The sequence below is a fragment of the Mercenaria mercenaria genome, chromosome 13 (genome assembly GCF_021730395.1).
Source record: "Mercenaria mercenaria strain notata chromosome 13, MADL_Memer_1, whole genome shotgun sequence".
NCBI lineage: Eukaryota > Metazoa > Mollusca > Bivalvia > Venerida > Veneridae > Mercenaria > Mercenaria mercenaria.
In genome coordinates, this window is record NC_069373.1 from 14,039,699 (window position 1) to 14,055,973 (window position 16,275).

Below are 16,275 nucleotides of genomic sequence, written 5' to 3' on the forward strand. Positions count from 1 at the left end.
ATAAGAGACATTCAAATGCTTTCAGAGGTACCCACTCAATAAAATACTAGCAGTATGTTCTGGAACTATATTTTATCTTTCGCTGGATGTTACGCAAGCTTTGTAAGCCTATGCAATTCATAAAATGCACAGCGCAATAAATTTGTTATTTGCGCAATGATTTTAAAGATTATTTTTTGAAACGGACAGGGTAACAAAAGGATAATTTGGCTAATAAGTTAATATGCAGTTTTTATTTGAATTTGTGAACATCATATTTGCTATTTTGTGACAAAAGGGCATAAAATTCGTCACCATAATCATATGCACAAATGTATTACCAAATCCCACAGAATCGTTATGCGTGTTTATGCTTAATGAGTTACCGCGGAAGAAAAAACGTGGCTTTATTCGAGTATTGCACTATTACAAGTCATAAATATGACAGATTACATCGTATATTGGTCATAGCAAATAGGATTGACATAAATGAACTTCATTCGATCAATGAACTCTTTGAAATTAGAGACAATCTAATGGAACGTATTATTATTATATTAACATCACTTCGCTGTGTTGTGAGGCCATTTAAGAATGAGAAATCGGGCGATAGCAAGGACTCGTCAAATGCTTGACAGCGTTTAGCCGACTCAAAAATTGCACTAGATAACAAGAATGGCAGACTGTCAAAATTATGCCTGTCATCAAATTTGACTTGATTCACGGGCCATAATCCAAGAGTGCCTGGGGCGATTTGGCTGATTATCAAACTTGGCTGAGATATTTTGCCCACAAACATTATCAGCATGTTTGGTGAAAGTCAGATGAAAACTGTTTGACTTAGAGAGCAGACAAGGCTAAATTCACAGATTTCCAGTAATTCAAGGGCCATAATCCAAGAATGCCTGGGGCAATTTGGCTGGTTATCGAACTTGGCTGAGATATTATGCCGACAAACATCTGCAAGTTTGCTGAAGATCAGATGAAAAGTGTTGTCCTTTGAGAGCAGACAAGGCTTAAGTCGCAATTTTTAAAGTAATTAAAGGGCCATAATTCAAGAGTGCCTGAGGTGATTTTGCTGGTTATTGAACCTGGCGGAGATATTATGCCCACAAACATTGTCACTAAGTTTGGTGAAGATCAGATGAAAACTGTAACTTAGAGGAAGGACAAAGCTAAATTTGCAGATTTTCAAGTAATTCAAGGGCCATAACTCAAGAGCGCCTGAGGGGATTTTGCTGGTTATCAAACTTTGTAAAGATATTAGGCCATAAACATTGTCACAAGGTTTGGGGAAGATCAGATGAAAACTGTTTGACCTTGAGGGCAGACAAGGTTAAATTTTGCAGATTTTGAGTAATTCAAGGGCAATAACTCAAGAGTGCCTGGAGGGATTTTGCTGGTTATCTAACTAAACTGAGATATTATGCCCACAAACATTGTCATCAAGTTTAGTGAAGACTGTATAATAAACTGTTTGACTTAGAGAGTGGACATGGTTTAGCACGCCAACCGCCCGCCACGGGTGTTCACATAATATGCCCTGGGCAATAAAAATGAGAAACTGCTTCATGTTTTGTTTAAGTTTCAAATCTTTTTATACTGCTCAGCTCTTTCAAATTATCACTTCATTGTTATTCTACAGCTTTTGTATTAAACATTCAATCATCATAAAATCAAAATGTTCTGGCTGATTTTGCCTCGTATTCAGATAGCCGTTTCAACATGTCCCTTAAAGACAACTCTACAAAGAGTGCTGAAAGGTTGTTCTAGAAAAAGTGGCCTCAGATGCACAGGAAATGAAGAGGTTAATTGGAAACTATGGCTGAACTCTTTACTCCATAACTTCTTCCTGTATCTTTCCTGTATTTTTGGGCATTTTCTTTCCAGATCCATCTTCCAGTTCCTTGGCCTTGTAGTAATGGGGAGCAACTTCTAGTAACCAGCTGTTGTCTATCTCAATCACCTGATATAAATATTGAAAATATAAAAGTAATAAAAATACCTATGTTCCCTAATTAACACTCTCCCCTTATAAACATACACTCAATATAAAACAGATTCAAGCTATAAGGCAATATCAGCACTATATTAAGCTATAATTATTAAAATTCATTTATTAGAAGCTGGATTTATAGTTTACATATATTGTTAAAAAGGGATGCTTTTTTAATATTTTCGGATCTTAATAAATACAACATGTTATGCACTCAGGGGCATTAGTAAGCGGATGTAAGGTAGGTCAGATCTAAACAGGTTCTCGTTTGTTATACCATGCTAGATTCAATTATGTAGTTAGTTTCAAACACGAGTCAAAGACTAAACTTCACAGGTAATGTTGTATGATGACTTTCAAACTTGGTTAACAGAAGAGAAAGACAGTAGGTTCTTCTATGGGCAATATATTAGGCCAGGACTTAGTCTGGCATGCACCTTGGTAGTACCCATTATATTAAAACCACTATCTGCCATAATAACCCTTATCATGCTGGACACAATTGATTCTGCTTTTGCTGCCAGTGTAGATCATGATCAGCCTGCACATCCATGCAGTCTGATCATGATCTGCATTGTTCGCCATTCAGTCAGTATCTTTTAGATATGTACCTCTTTTAACAGTTAATAGTAATGTCCAAATTGAAAGATGCACAAGTTCATTTTAGAAATTTAGCAGGATTAAGGTTAATGGCTCCCGTATTACAGCTGTCTCTACCATTTGGTCACACGAGCTCACTAGATGTTGAACTGTAATTTCTCTCAATCAGTACCTAAACCTGTTGAGAACTGCAGCTGCAAAGGAAATTATATTTATCATTTAATTATTACCTGTCTCATGAATTCCTTTGTTGTAAAAACTAGTTCATGATAGATGAGCCATTTAGGTCTGTCTTCAAATAGAGAGCTGTTTGGATGGACCATAACTGTTTGTTTATGTTTGACAGTTCTGTAGTTACCTCCCTTGTCTAGTTTTGCTGTGTGATAGAAGAAACCTGCTGTAATGGCCTGAAGATGAAGATAAAAAAAATCGAGATTAAGTTGCTCATATCAAGAGCAATATGACAGCCTATAACAAGTTATAAATGGACCAAAAAAATCATAAACTTGTAAGACTAATATACAGTCAAAACTCAGTATCTCAAACTCACTTACCTCGAAATTTCGCTTAAGTCAAAGAAATTTTCAAGTCCTGTCAAATTTCCTCAATTATGTATGCATTTCAACTTTTGACTTACCAAGACTCCAGATGTGTCAAAAGGGATTTTCAGTCCCATCAATAAAATTCAAGTGCATTGTAAACTCGGTAAGTTGAAGTGAAACAAGAGCACCGCCTTGCAGGTGCTGACGCTCATCTGATTTTTTTTGTGTAATAGAAATATTGTCCTACCCATGATTTTCTAAGTCTAAAAAGGGTCATCATTCTTGCAAAAAGCAGGATAGAGTTATGTTACTTGATGTTCAGTGTCCACTTATGATGGTGAAAAACTGTTGCAAGTTTTAAAGCAATAGCTTTGATAGTTTATGAGAAAAGTTGACTTAAACATAATACTCAACCAAGAAAATGATTTTCTAAGTCCAAAAGGGGCAATAATTATTGCAAAAAGCAGGATGGAGTTATGTTGCTTGCTGTACAGGGTCAGATTATGATGGTCAACAAGTGTTGCAAGTTTCAAAGCAATAGCTTTGATAGTTTAAGAGAAAAAGTTGACCTAAACATAAAACTTAACCAAGAAATCTGATATTTTCTAAGTCCAAAAGGGGCCATAAATCTTGCAAAAAGTAGGATGGAGTTATGTTTCTTGCTGTACAGGGTCAGCTTATGATGGTGAACAAGTGTTGCAAGTTTTAAAGCAATAGCTTTGATAGTTTAGGATAAAAGCTGACGTAAATATAAAACTTAACCAAGAAAACTGATTTTCTAAGTCCAAAAGGGGCAATAAATCTTGCAAAAAGCAAGATGGAGTTATGTTTCTTGAGGTACAGGGTCTGCTTATGATGGTGAACAAGTATTCCAAGTTTCAAAGCAATAGCTTTGATAGTTTAGGAGAAAAGTTGACCTAAACATAAAACTTAACCAAGAAATTTGATATTTTCTAAGTACAAAAGGGGCCATAAATCTTGCAAAAAGCAAGATGGAGTTGTTTCTTGCTATACAGGGTCAGCTTATGATGGTGAACAAGTATTCCAAGTTTCAAACCAATAGCTTTAATAGTTTAGGAGAAAAGCTGACCTAAACATAAAACTTAACCAGGCAACGCCGTCGCAGACGCCGACGCTGACAACCGCTCAAGTGATGACAATAACTCATCATTTTTTTTCAAAAAATCAGATGAGCTAAAAACTACGTGATAAAATTTCACACATCATTGTGAATGTGGTTGGTTTTTAACACATGTTATAGTAAACAGATATAATTAATTACACATTTACATTTAGTAATTTAATTGAACGCCTCTGATTTTGAATTTGAAACTGGTCTTAAATTTTTTATATAAATCTTGATATAGAGACATAGAGTGCAATAAAAGAATGAGTCCCTCCTAATAACTCGAATTCTGGTTATCTCAAACTGAAAAAGTATGGTCCCTTGAAATTCGACTGTAGTTTCAAGTGAACAATAGGTTAAACTTGGTGTCCCTACCATTATTCCAATTCCAAGTGATCAAATGTTTTTAAGATATCCAAAATTTGACTGGTATTTTGTGCAACTGAGTTTTGGGCAGTACTTAAAAATGCCTTCAAGACAGCCAGAATTTTGAGATACCTTAAGTGAGATTCAAATATCAACTTTCAACTGTTTTTATTGTTATTTCTTCCCTGATGAAGGCTTAACGCTGAAACGTTGGAAGTTAATAATTATCTATGAACAAACGCTACACGTGTTGTTGATTTTCTTGTTTATTAGAAGATAAACAAGAGTGCTGTCAAGCAGGGCAATATACGCCCGAAGCTTTACATCACAGGATGGGAGCAAAATTTAAAGAACTTGACTGTTGAAGCCCAAAGGACAGGAACAACAAAAAGAAGAAATTCCAAAAAAAAATTCTTACCAGGTAAAGTTATGTCAAAATACATCTAAAAATTGGATGTACAACAGAAAAGTGGTCTCGGTTTTTCCCTACGGCCAATAATAAAAAAGTAACAAAAAATGGAAGTAATACAAAAAAAATTTAGTGTAAGAGAACAAACAAGAGCTGTCCGTAAGACAGCGGGCTTGACTTTTCTCAGTGCTTGACTCTAAATTAGAGCTTTGCCAGTAAAAAATTCTAAGTTAAAAAGACACATAACTTTGTCAAAATTCAATCAGAGTTATGGGAATTGTGTCTTCTGGTGTAGACTTTGATAGTAAATAACCATTTTGAGTTTTAAGTCAAAAGCTTTAATAGTAAAAGAGATATTTGACTTTATCAAAAATTTTAGCAAAAAATTCTAAGTTAAAAAGAGACAAAATTATGTCAAAATTCAAATCAGAGTTATGTGGACTGTTTCTCCTGGTGTAGATTTTGATGGTAAATAAGTATTTTAAGTTTCAAGTCAAAAGCTTTGACAGTATTAGAGATATTTGACTTATCAAACATTTTAACCAAAAATTCTAAGTTAAAAAAAGAGACAAAACTAGAAAATGCTTTTGTAAAAAAGCGCATGTCTCCCCCAATGCAAAGTCCTATAGGCAAGAAGTCAATAGGGGTCAGGAGCGAAAGTCAAAGAGACACTGATGGTTGGCTGCAATAGGGATCATCTACTTGGCATGTCCAGTCATCCCGCTAAATTTCAACACTCTTGGCCTAGTGGTTCTCAAGTCACTGTTCAGGCTCCTGTGACCTTGACCTTTGATCAAGTAACCTCAAAATAAATAGGGGTCATCTACTCTGCATGTCCAATCATCCTATTAAGTTTCAACATTGTAGGTCAAGTGGTTCTCAAGTTATTTCCAAAAAATGATTTTACATGAACAGGCCACTGTGACCTTGACCTTTAATAGACTGACCCCAAAATCAATAGGGGTCATCTACTCTGCATGTTCAATCATCCTATGAAGTTTCAACATTTTGGGTCAAGTGGTTCTCAAGTTATTGATCCGAACTGGTTATCAATGTTCAGGTCCCTGTGACCTTGACCTTTAACGGAGTGACCCCAAAAACAATAGGGGTCATTTACTCTGCATGAACAATCATCCTATGAAGTTTCAACATTCTGGGTCGAGAGGTTCTCAAGTTATTGATTGGAAATGGTTTTCCATGTTCAGGCCCCTGTGGCCTTGACCTTTAACAGAGTGACCATAAAATCGTTAGGGGTCATCTACTCTGCATGACCAATCATCCTATGAAGTTTCATCATTCTGGGTCAAGTGGTTCTCAAGTTACTGACCGGAAATGGTTTTCAATGTTCGGGCCCCTGTGACCTTGACCTTTCACAGAGTGACCCCAAAATCGTTAGGGGTCATCTACTCTGCATGACAAATCATCCTATTAAGTTTCAACATACTGGGTCAAGTGGTTCTCAAGTTATTGACCGGAAATGGTTTTCAATGTTCAGGCCCCTGTGACCTTGACCTTTGATGGAGTGACCCCAAAATCAATAGGGGTCATCTACTCTTCATGACCAATCATCCTATGAAGATTCAACATTCAGGGTCAAGTGGTTCTCAAGTTATTGATCGGAAATGGTTTTCAATGTTCAGGCCCCTGTGACCTTGACCTTTGACGGAGTGACCCCAAAATCAATAGGGGTCATCTACTCTTCATGATCAATCATCCTATGAAGTTTCAACATTCTGGGTCAAGTGGTTCTCTAGTTATTGATCGGAAATGGTTTTCAATGTTCAGGCCCGTGACCTTGACCTTTGACGTAGTGACCCCAAAAACAATAGGGGTCGTCTACTCCAGCAGCCCTACAACCCTATGAAGTTTGAAGGTTCTAGGTCAAATGGTTCTCCAGTTATTGCTCGGAAATGAAGTGTGACGTACGGACGGACGGACGGTCAGGGCAAAAACAATATGTCTCCTGGGGGAGACATAATTATGTCAAAATTCAAATCAGAGTTATGGGGACTGTTTCTCCTGGTGTAGACATTGATGGCAAATAAGTATTTTAAGTTTCAAGTCAAAAACTTTGATAGTAACAGAGATATCCGACTTTATCAAAAACTTTAACCAAAATTCTATGTTAAAAAGAGGCATAATTCCGTCAAAATTCAAACCAGAGTTATGGGGACTGTTTCTCCTGGTTTAGACTTTGATAGTAATAACTATTTTAAGTTTCAAGTCAATAGCTTTGATATTATGATAGTAACAGAGATATTTGACTTTATCAAAAACTTTAACCAACACAGATGCTGACACCAGGGCGAATGCAACAGCTCTACATTTTCTTCGAAAAGTCGAGCTAAAAAGGATCTGCCAAATAAAAACAAGAGCACTGCAATGCAGAGCAATATACACAAAGCAAAGTCATATATGACCTTTGACCCCTAAGTGTGACCTTGACCTTGAAGCGAGTCATCCAAAACATGCACTCTGCATATCGCCTCAGTGTGGTGAACATTTGTGCCAAATTTTTTTAAATCCTTCAAGAAGTTCAAGAGTTACAGTGCAGACACAGCAAAGTCATATATGACCTTTCACTCCTAAGTGTGACCTTGACCTTGAAGCTAGTCATCCAAAACATGCGCTCTGCACGTCGTCTCTATGAGGTGAATATTTGTGTCAAGTTTCTTTGAAATCCTTCAAGGGGTTCAAGAGATACAGAGCGGACACGAAATTGCTAACAGACAGACGGACGGACACTGGGGGTATAACATAATACATCCCTTTGGGCGTATAAAAAAATGTAAACAGTTAATGAATGACCACAACTTAAATGTCATTCTCATGTATTAAATACACCCACAATATCATCTAATTTTTGTAAAATGGTGGTACCTAATTGACTTTAATGTAAGTTACAGAAATCCCAAGTCTACTCATTTTTCGTACCTAACAGCATCTAAAGGAGTTTATTAGACCTCAATTTCAATTAACCTTTCTTACACTGACAGTATGAGACACAGTTTCTAATTACTTACACTTACCTTCCTACTATTTATAGTATCTAATACATTAGATCAGACCTCATTTTCCACTTACCTTCCTATAAATACTGAGTTTCTAATGGATTAGATCAGGCCTTAATTTCCACTTACCTTCCAAATATTGACAGTTTCTTATAATTTAGATGATTACACAGACTTTCACATACTTTCCCATTACTGACAGAATCTCATGGACATCAGTTTCCTCTTACCTTCCTAATATTGGCGGTATCAAGTGGATTAGATGAGACCTCAATTTCCACTCTTTCCATAATACCCTCCAGTTGATCACGTACATCTCTTGCTCTTTTCATTGACCTGTTCAAGTAAAACATTTATATAGTTATTCTGGTTACAAAATGTTAGAAGTTTACACTTCAATAAACTGTTGTTTTAAAGAATAATTACAAAAAAGCTTGTTCATCCTTCCTCAAAGGTGAAAGGGATATAGTAGGGTTATTATAACAGTTCCTAGATCTGGGATGCAGTATTCGGCTGGAGTGGATTTTGCCAGATCTTGCAAACTCCACGAGAGCCGAATACAAAGTCCCAGATCTGGCTACTGTTATAATGACCCTTTTATTATATACCTTTACCATTTTGATTCTTGTTTTGTTCTTGAACGAAATCTTTTATGTTTATTGATATTAAATGGAACTTAGTGAAGTTTTTATGTGCGCTATTTATAGTAATATGTTGGATCATGCATATTAATGAAAACAGTCCGGCAGCATGCAATATGGAAGGTACAATACAGAATTTAAAAGGTACAATACGGAATTTTTGTCTGTCTCTTCACATTTAATTGTGAAATACAAGCCGATTTTTTTACAGAATTTATATAGGTATATAATAAAGTAATATATAGTACCGGTAGTCTTATCTGTTACCTTCTACAAGGAACTGTTTCATGCACAGAAAAACTGAACAAAAATTTTCAAAGTCCATGACTCTTATGAACCTTTTTATTGATTGTGGTCACCCTTTTTTTTTTGAAACATTTAGAAGAACTGTTTATTATATGAAATGCTACTACAAAAATTCATTTGTTAAGAAATCAATAAGATATTAAAATAGTTATTTCTTATGCATTTTGGGAACAGTAGAATACCACATTTAGAGCTGTTGCCCTTGTTCTATCCACCTCTGGCACCAATTGAAAAGCTGTCTCCCCTTCCTCAAAAAAAAAACCTTTTGATCTTTCCTTAAACATTCATAAATCAACTGTTCTCTTTTACTGTACACTCATTACACAACAGTACAGAACCTCCTATGTAACAGATGACGGACCTACCGATACTGTATAAAGTTCTCATAGCACCACTGAGTTGAGTGCCCAGTTTCTTCCCTATGATTGTAGACATTCATCAATGTTATATGGTCCCCTCCAGGAAGGAAGAAATTCCGTCGTGCAGTATCTGCATGTACAACCTTGTCTTTGGGTCGGTAGAAAACCGAGTTGTTCACAGATAACATCGCTGTTATTGTAAGAATCTCTTTAGAACACTTGTATCTGAAATAGTAAATTTGAAGGGAAATAATGTTAGCACTGACTAAAGATGCTGTATTGTTCTTTGTTCAAATTGTGTCAAGTAAGAAAACAATCTAAATACAAATCCTTTTAACAACTTTTCATCTACACATTATGGCAACCTTTGAAGTTAAGAATTACTCTTGACAATAATAAGGCAAACAGATAATGAAAGATGCCTTAGTAACCTTTGAATAACAATCTATTGATTGAAGACCAGTCTGAAAACAGCAGATTCTGATAGGCTGTGTCTGCAAACACTTTGGATTGCCCAATGGTAAAGTTCTATTTTGAGACTAGTCTCTAAACTGTTGTAGGATAACTGAATTTAATAGATTAAAAATCTGATCGATCAATTTTGTTCAATACTCACTTTTCTGATGCTAAGATCATTTTTGACAACATTGGATCTACAGGAAATTCAGCCATTCTTCTTCCTAGCTTAGTTAACTCCCCTTTGTGATTCAGTGCACCAAGGGCATATAACTCTTCCAGAGCTAACACAAGAGTCTCATGAGGTGGTGGGTCCATAAAGTCAAAGTGAATGAGATCATTAATTCCTAAACTTTTAAGTAACAACACAACATTTCCCAGATTAGTTCTCTGTATTTCTGGTATTGTATTGTCTTCAAGTTCATTTTTATATGCCCATGCTGTGTAAAGACGAAAGCACTTTCCAGCTGAGACACGACCAGCACGTCCAGCTCTCTGATTGGCTGATGCCTGAAAAATAGAACAATTTTTCCATTCTGTTACATAAATGGAAGGGTATAAATTACTTAGCTGCTTTTTAAGGTTTATACATACTTATACACATTAATTAAAGTTAACTTACACTGTTCAGCAAAACAGCTTTTTCTCAATGTCCATATCTGGACAACCTACCTTTTGACAAAAGTAAAATACTTCTGCATTTGCTATTCAATGACATCAAAATAACCAATTTTAGAGAAATGACTCAGGGGCTAGCTATAGGTCGAATTTTTTTTGTTTTTTGGAAGAAGTCACTTCTCCCTCACGTTGGTTTAGGGAGAAGTGGGGAGACTTTAGAGAGCAGTGGGAAGATTTGAGTGATTTGAAAGGTGGCTGTAATTTTCTTGTTTCTAGATAAAAACACTGATGTGACCATTCATTTTCTTAGTTAGATCATTTCTCATACAGTGGTTATTGTTTCATTACAAAATTCTGAAAAAAGTTGTTTTCAAAATTCAAGACGATGCTGTAAATTTAACCCACCAATTCTTTTGCTGTATCTCGTGTTTATTTATTAACACCGAGTCATCAACTCCGCAAACAGTATCTCACCTGAAAAAAACTGTAAGTAAACTGTGTAAACTAGAAATATATATTCAAATCAATTCATTGATGGAAGTCGATTAAATGTAGTTACATTACATGTCATTCTTTTCCCATAGACAACAACTAATTGTGTACAATATTCCAATTAATCGCATGATTAATCAGCAATTTCTTCGTAAAACATCGGGTTTTTTTTCACTTGAACATGTTGACATTTAACTTTAAGTGTTAAAGGCATAACTGCTGCAGCAATTGGCTGAACACAATCGACTCTGTTGTATCAGATAATTTCTTCTTGGAGAAAATCTCACAAGTACCTGAGGTATGCGGAGTTTAAATTATGCTATCTGCGTGTGTGTCTTTGTATTTAACACTCATTTTGACACGGTGCAAATTGTCAAAGTTAGGGTAGCGGACCCTAATTATTGAGTGCAGATATCAAAGAAAATCTGAAGACTTGCGATTTGCTTTCAGGTTAGATCTGAGCGAAGTTTGAAGTTTCAAAGCGAATATGTCGCTCAAGTCGCCCACTCGCGAGAGCCCTGATAATTGCAAAAGAGCAAGACAGTCTTATTTACATTTACTACACACTTATTCAGTGTCTCGCCAGAACAGACTTCGTTCATTATGCTGCAGTATACTTTCCAAAAATAGCCAGCTCAATAGAACCTGAATGTTAATTTTAAACAAAGTTTTTATGTAAATGCTTAAATACAGAAAAGAGTACAGAAACTGTTAAGTTTTTTAGTACGTGTTAAATTTCTAACAATAGAGAAAACAAAGAGAAAATTTACAGAAGTTGATAACTTTTTCATCAATCTGTAACTGGAAACCTGAAAAATATGTCACTGATTAGCAAAGAGGAGAACTACTTTATAATCATCACTTGGCAGGTACAAAATGCCTTACCTTTGACACAGGTGTCACTACCAATGAGTCCATTCCTGTCCTTGCATTATAACTATTCTGTTTACAGAACCCAGGGTCTAACACATATTTAATACCATCAACAGTCAATGAAGTTTCAGCAATATTTGTTGCTAACACAACTTTACGAGCCCCAGGTGGGGTTGGATCAAATATTTTTGCTTGTAAGTCTGAGGGAAGATTTGCATAAATTGGTGCTATAATGAGTTCCTTGATTTTGGATCCGAGTTTCCTTGTTCTTTCCTGAAGAAAAGAAAAAACATCACTATTGACAATAAGCAAAATTCCAATGCTTGTTTCTTTAAAACACGCTAATGCTACAATGATGTCATGTTAACATGTCGTCACCTTGGCACAAAAAGTGAATAAGTCCTTCTTTAAGTCAATGCAGTTATCCACTTCTTGCGTTGAGGTGACGATGTGATGATGTCAATTTTGTTGCTACCAAGAAAGAGCACTGCTATATTTTATCTTCTGCTTTAGATTAAGGGCATATAAGAATCGAATTAATGTATAGCAAAATTGTGTTTTACCTAAAGCAATACATTCGAAATTGGTTTTAAGTCACCAGAATAATTCACATGTTTTGTGCTGTGGGAAAGAAGTAATATTTATTTATTTATTTGGGTTTTACGGCTCACCAACACAACATAGGTTATATAGTGCCAAACAGGACTACAAAAGAAGTAAAGCCATTACAACCTGTTACTAACCTGGAGTAATAACACTTTGTCATAAATTTCTTAAATTTGGGGTCTTGGCTCATGGCCTATCACTGATGTTGTTCAAGAACAGGAGATATTGGTTGAATTAATTTTGTCTATAAAAGGTAAAGAAGAATTTTTTTGATATTCCAGCAGGAAAAGCTTACATGCAATAAAAAAAATAAACATTCATGTTTTTGGACATTGAAATTGTTAAATTATTTGAATAAATCTAATAAAATGCTCACATTTTATTATTTCATTTAATTTATTTTATAAATCAACTTGTGTTCTTTCCAAAACTGAGTACATTTTTCTTTAATCATATAATAATTTTTTTAAAAAAGATCAAGATTTATCAAGGACATCGTACGATTTGATGGTATTTGGTCCTCATTTTCAATCATGAATATTTCAAAGAGTGGGCGCACAATGGCAATAAGTGAATTAAATCTTGTAGTTTGATACGTCTCCAGTACACATTCATTGAAAAACTCTTTGAGTTTCGATTATTAAAAGAAAAACAAGAGGACCGTGATGGTCCTGAATCGCACATCTCTTCCTACATGACCCAGTTTTGAGTATCACGTCGTTTTTTCTATTATCTGACATAGTGACCTAGTTTTTGAGCTCATGTGACCCAGTTTTGAACTTGACCTAGATATTATCAAGATAAAAATTCTGACAAATTTTCATGAGGATCCATTGAAAAATATGGTCTCTAAGAGAGGTCACAAGGTTTTTCTATTATTTGACCTATTGACCTAGTTCTCGAAGGTACGTGACCCTGTTTTGAACTTTACCTAGATATCATCAAGGTGAACATTCTCACTAATTTTCATGAAGATCTCATGAAAAATATGGCCTCTAGAGAGGTCACAAGGTTTTTCTATTTTTATACCTACTGGCCTAGTTTTTGAAGGCATGTGACCCAGTTTCGAAACTGACCTAGATATCATCAAGGTGAACATTCAGATTAATTTTCATGAAGATCCATTGAAAAATATGGCCTCTGAAGATGTCAAAAGATTTTAATAATTTTAGACCTACTGACCTAGTTTTTGACCGCACGTGACCCAGTTTCAAACTTGACCTAGATATCATCAAGATGAACATTCAGACCAACTTTAATACAGATCCCATGAAAAGGATGGCCTCTAGAGAGGTCACAAGGTTTTTTATTATTTGACCTACTGACCTAGTTTTTTAAGGCACGTGACCCAGTTTCAAACTTGATCTAGATATCATCAAGGTGAACATTCTGACCAATTTTCATGAAGATCCATTCAAGGGTATGGCCTCTAGAGAGGTCACAAGGTTTTTCTATTTCAAGACCTACTGACCTAGTTTTTGAGCGCAGTTGACCCAGTTTCAAACCTGACCTATATATCATCAAGATAAACACTCAGACCAACTTTCATACAGATCCCATGAAAAATATGGCCTCTAGAGAGGTCTAGCAAGTAGCAAGTTATTTGAAAATCCATCCATGGTTGACAAAGATATGGACCGGACACGCCCATCAATGCACTATCCTTTAATGTCTAAGTGTGACCTTGACCTTTGAGCTATGAACCTGGGTCTTGCGCATGACACATCGTCTTACTGTGGTACACATTCATGCCAAGTTATTTGAAAATCCATCCATCGATGACAAAGATATGGACCGGACACGCCCATCAATGCACTATCCTTTAATGTCTAAGTGTGACCTTGACCTTTGAGCTACGGACCTGGGTCTTGCGTGCGACACGTCGTCTTACTGTGGTACACATTCATGCCAAGTTATTTGAAAATCCATCCATCGATGACAAAGATATGGACCGTACACAAAAATTGCGGACAGACCAACAGACCGACAGACGGTTCAAAAACTATATGCCTCCCTTTGGGGGCATAAAAATCCAAGTTAAAAAGGGACATAATTCTGTCAAAATTCAAATCAGAGTTATGGGAATTGTGTCTCCTGGTGTAGACTTTGATAGAAAATAACTATTTTGAGTTTCAAGTCAAAAGCTTTAATAGTAACAGAGATATTTTACTTTATCAAAAATTTTAACAAAAAATTCTAAGTTAAAAAGAGCATATTTCTGTCAAAATTCAAACCAGAGTTATGGGGATTGTTTCTCCTGGTGTAGACTTTGATGGTAAATAAGTATTTTAAGTTTCAAGTCAAAAGCTTTGATAGTAACAGAGATATTTGTCTTTATCAAAAACTTTAACCAAAAGTTCTAAGTTAAAAAGGGGCATAATTCTGTCAAAATTCAAATCAGAGTTATGGGGATTGTTTCTCCTGGTGTAGACTATGATAGTAAATATCTAGTCTAAGTTTCAAGTCAATAGCTTTGATAGTAACAGAGATATTTGACTTCATCAAAAACTTTAACCAACACCGACGCCGGGGCGAGTGCAATAGCTCTACTTTTCCTTCAAAAAGTCGAGCTAAAAATGAGGTTAATATGACCAAAAGTATGATAATTAGAAGGGCGTAGAGGCAACATATTAATTCTTTAAAGTGTCCAGGAACAATGAGAATGTTACTTCATGGTTAATATCGCCCCATTCAAGTGTGAAATATTTTCATTGATAGAAACTCATCATACAAACAAGAGGGCCAAGATGGCCCTAGGTCGCTCACCTGAGAAACACACCATAACAGTGTAAATATGTTTTACCTAGTGATTTCATGGGAAAAAATATTCTGACCAATTATCATTAAAATTGGAGCAAAAAACCTTGAGTATAAACAAGTATTTTCTTTGATTTGACCTACTGACCTAGTTTTTGACCCCAGATGACCAATATTTGAACTTGACCTAGATTTCATCAAGGCTATCATTCTGACAAAATTTCATGACAATCAATTGAAAAATACAGCCTCTATTGCATACACAAGGTTTTGCCTTGATTTGACCTAGTAACCTATTTTTTGACCCCAGACAACCCATATTGAAACTTGACCTGGATTTCATCGAGGCAACCATTCTGACCAAATTTAATGAAATCCAGTGTAAAATGCAGCTACTATTGCATACACAAGGTTTTGTCTTGATTTGACCTAGTGACCTAGCTTTTTAATCCAAATGACCCATATTCGAACTTGACCTAGATTTTATCGAGGCTATCATTCTGACAAAACTTCATGAAGATCAGTTGAAAAATACAGCCTCTATCGCATACATGAGGCTTTGCTTTAATTTAACCTAGTGACCTACTTTTTGACCCTAGATGACCCATATTCAAACTGAATCTAGATTTCATCATGGCAATCATTCAGACTTATTTTCAGGAAGATCAACTGAAAAATACAGCCTCTATTGCATACAAAAGGTTTTCCTTTGATTTGACCTAGTGACCTACTTTTCGACCCCAGATGACCCATATTCAAACTAGACCTAGATTTCATCAAGGCAATCATTCTGACCAAATTTCATGAAGATCAATTGAAAAATACAGCCTCTATCGCATACACAAGGTTTTTCTTTGATTTGATCTAGTGACCTAATTTTTGACCCCAGATGACCCATATTCAAACCTGACCTAGATTTCATCAAAGCAAACATTTTGATAAAATTTCATGAAGATCAATTGAAAAATATAGCCTCTATCGCATACAAAAAGTTTTTCTTTGATTTGACCTAATGACCTACTTTTTGACCCCAGATTTCATCAAGGCAATTATTCTGACCAAATTTAATGAAGATCAATTGAAAAATATAGCCTCTATCACATACATAAAGTTTTTCTTTGGTTTGACCTGATGACCT

At 35.6% G+C, this 16,275-nt stretch overlaps 1 protein-coding gene across 1 annotated transcript in view; it reads right to left on the reverse strand.

Annotated features, from left to right (window-relative positions):
• Positions 1–1,593: 1,593 nt before the first annotated feature.
• The window catches only part of LOC123529746 (pre-mRNA-splicing factor ATP-dependent RNA helicase DHX16-like), a 40,657-nt gene continuing 25,975 nt past the window's right edge, over positions 1,594–16,275 (reverse strand). Inside the window, exons 5-10 of the mRNA XM_053521226.1 lie at positions 11,787–12,047; positions 9,952–10,301; positions 9,342–9,560; positions 8,260–8,365; positions 2,806–2,982; positions 1,594–1,945 (exon numbers count right to left, since the gene is read on the reverse strand). Coding sequence (XP_053377201.1) covers positions 1,814–1,945; positions 2,806–2,982; positions 8,260–8,365; positions 9,342–9,560; positions 9,952–10,301; positions 11,787–12,047 — 1,245 coding nt within the window. The 3' untranslated portion in view covers positions 1,594–1,813. The remainder of the gene's footprint in view (positions 1,946–2,805; positions 2,983–8,259; positions 8,366–9,341; positions 9,561–9,951; positions 10,302–11,786; positions 12,048–16,275) is intronic.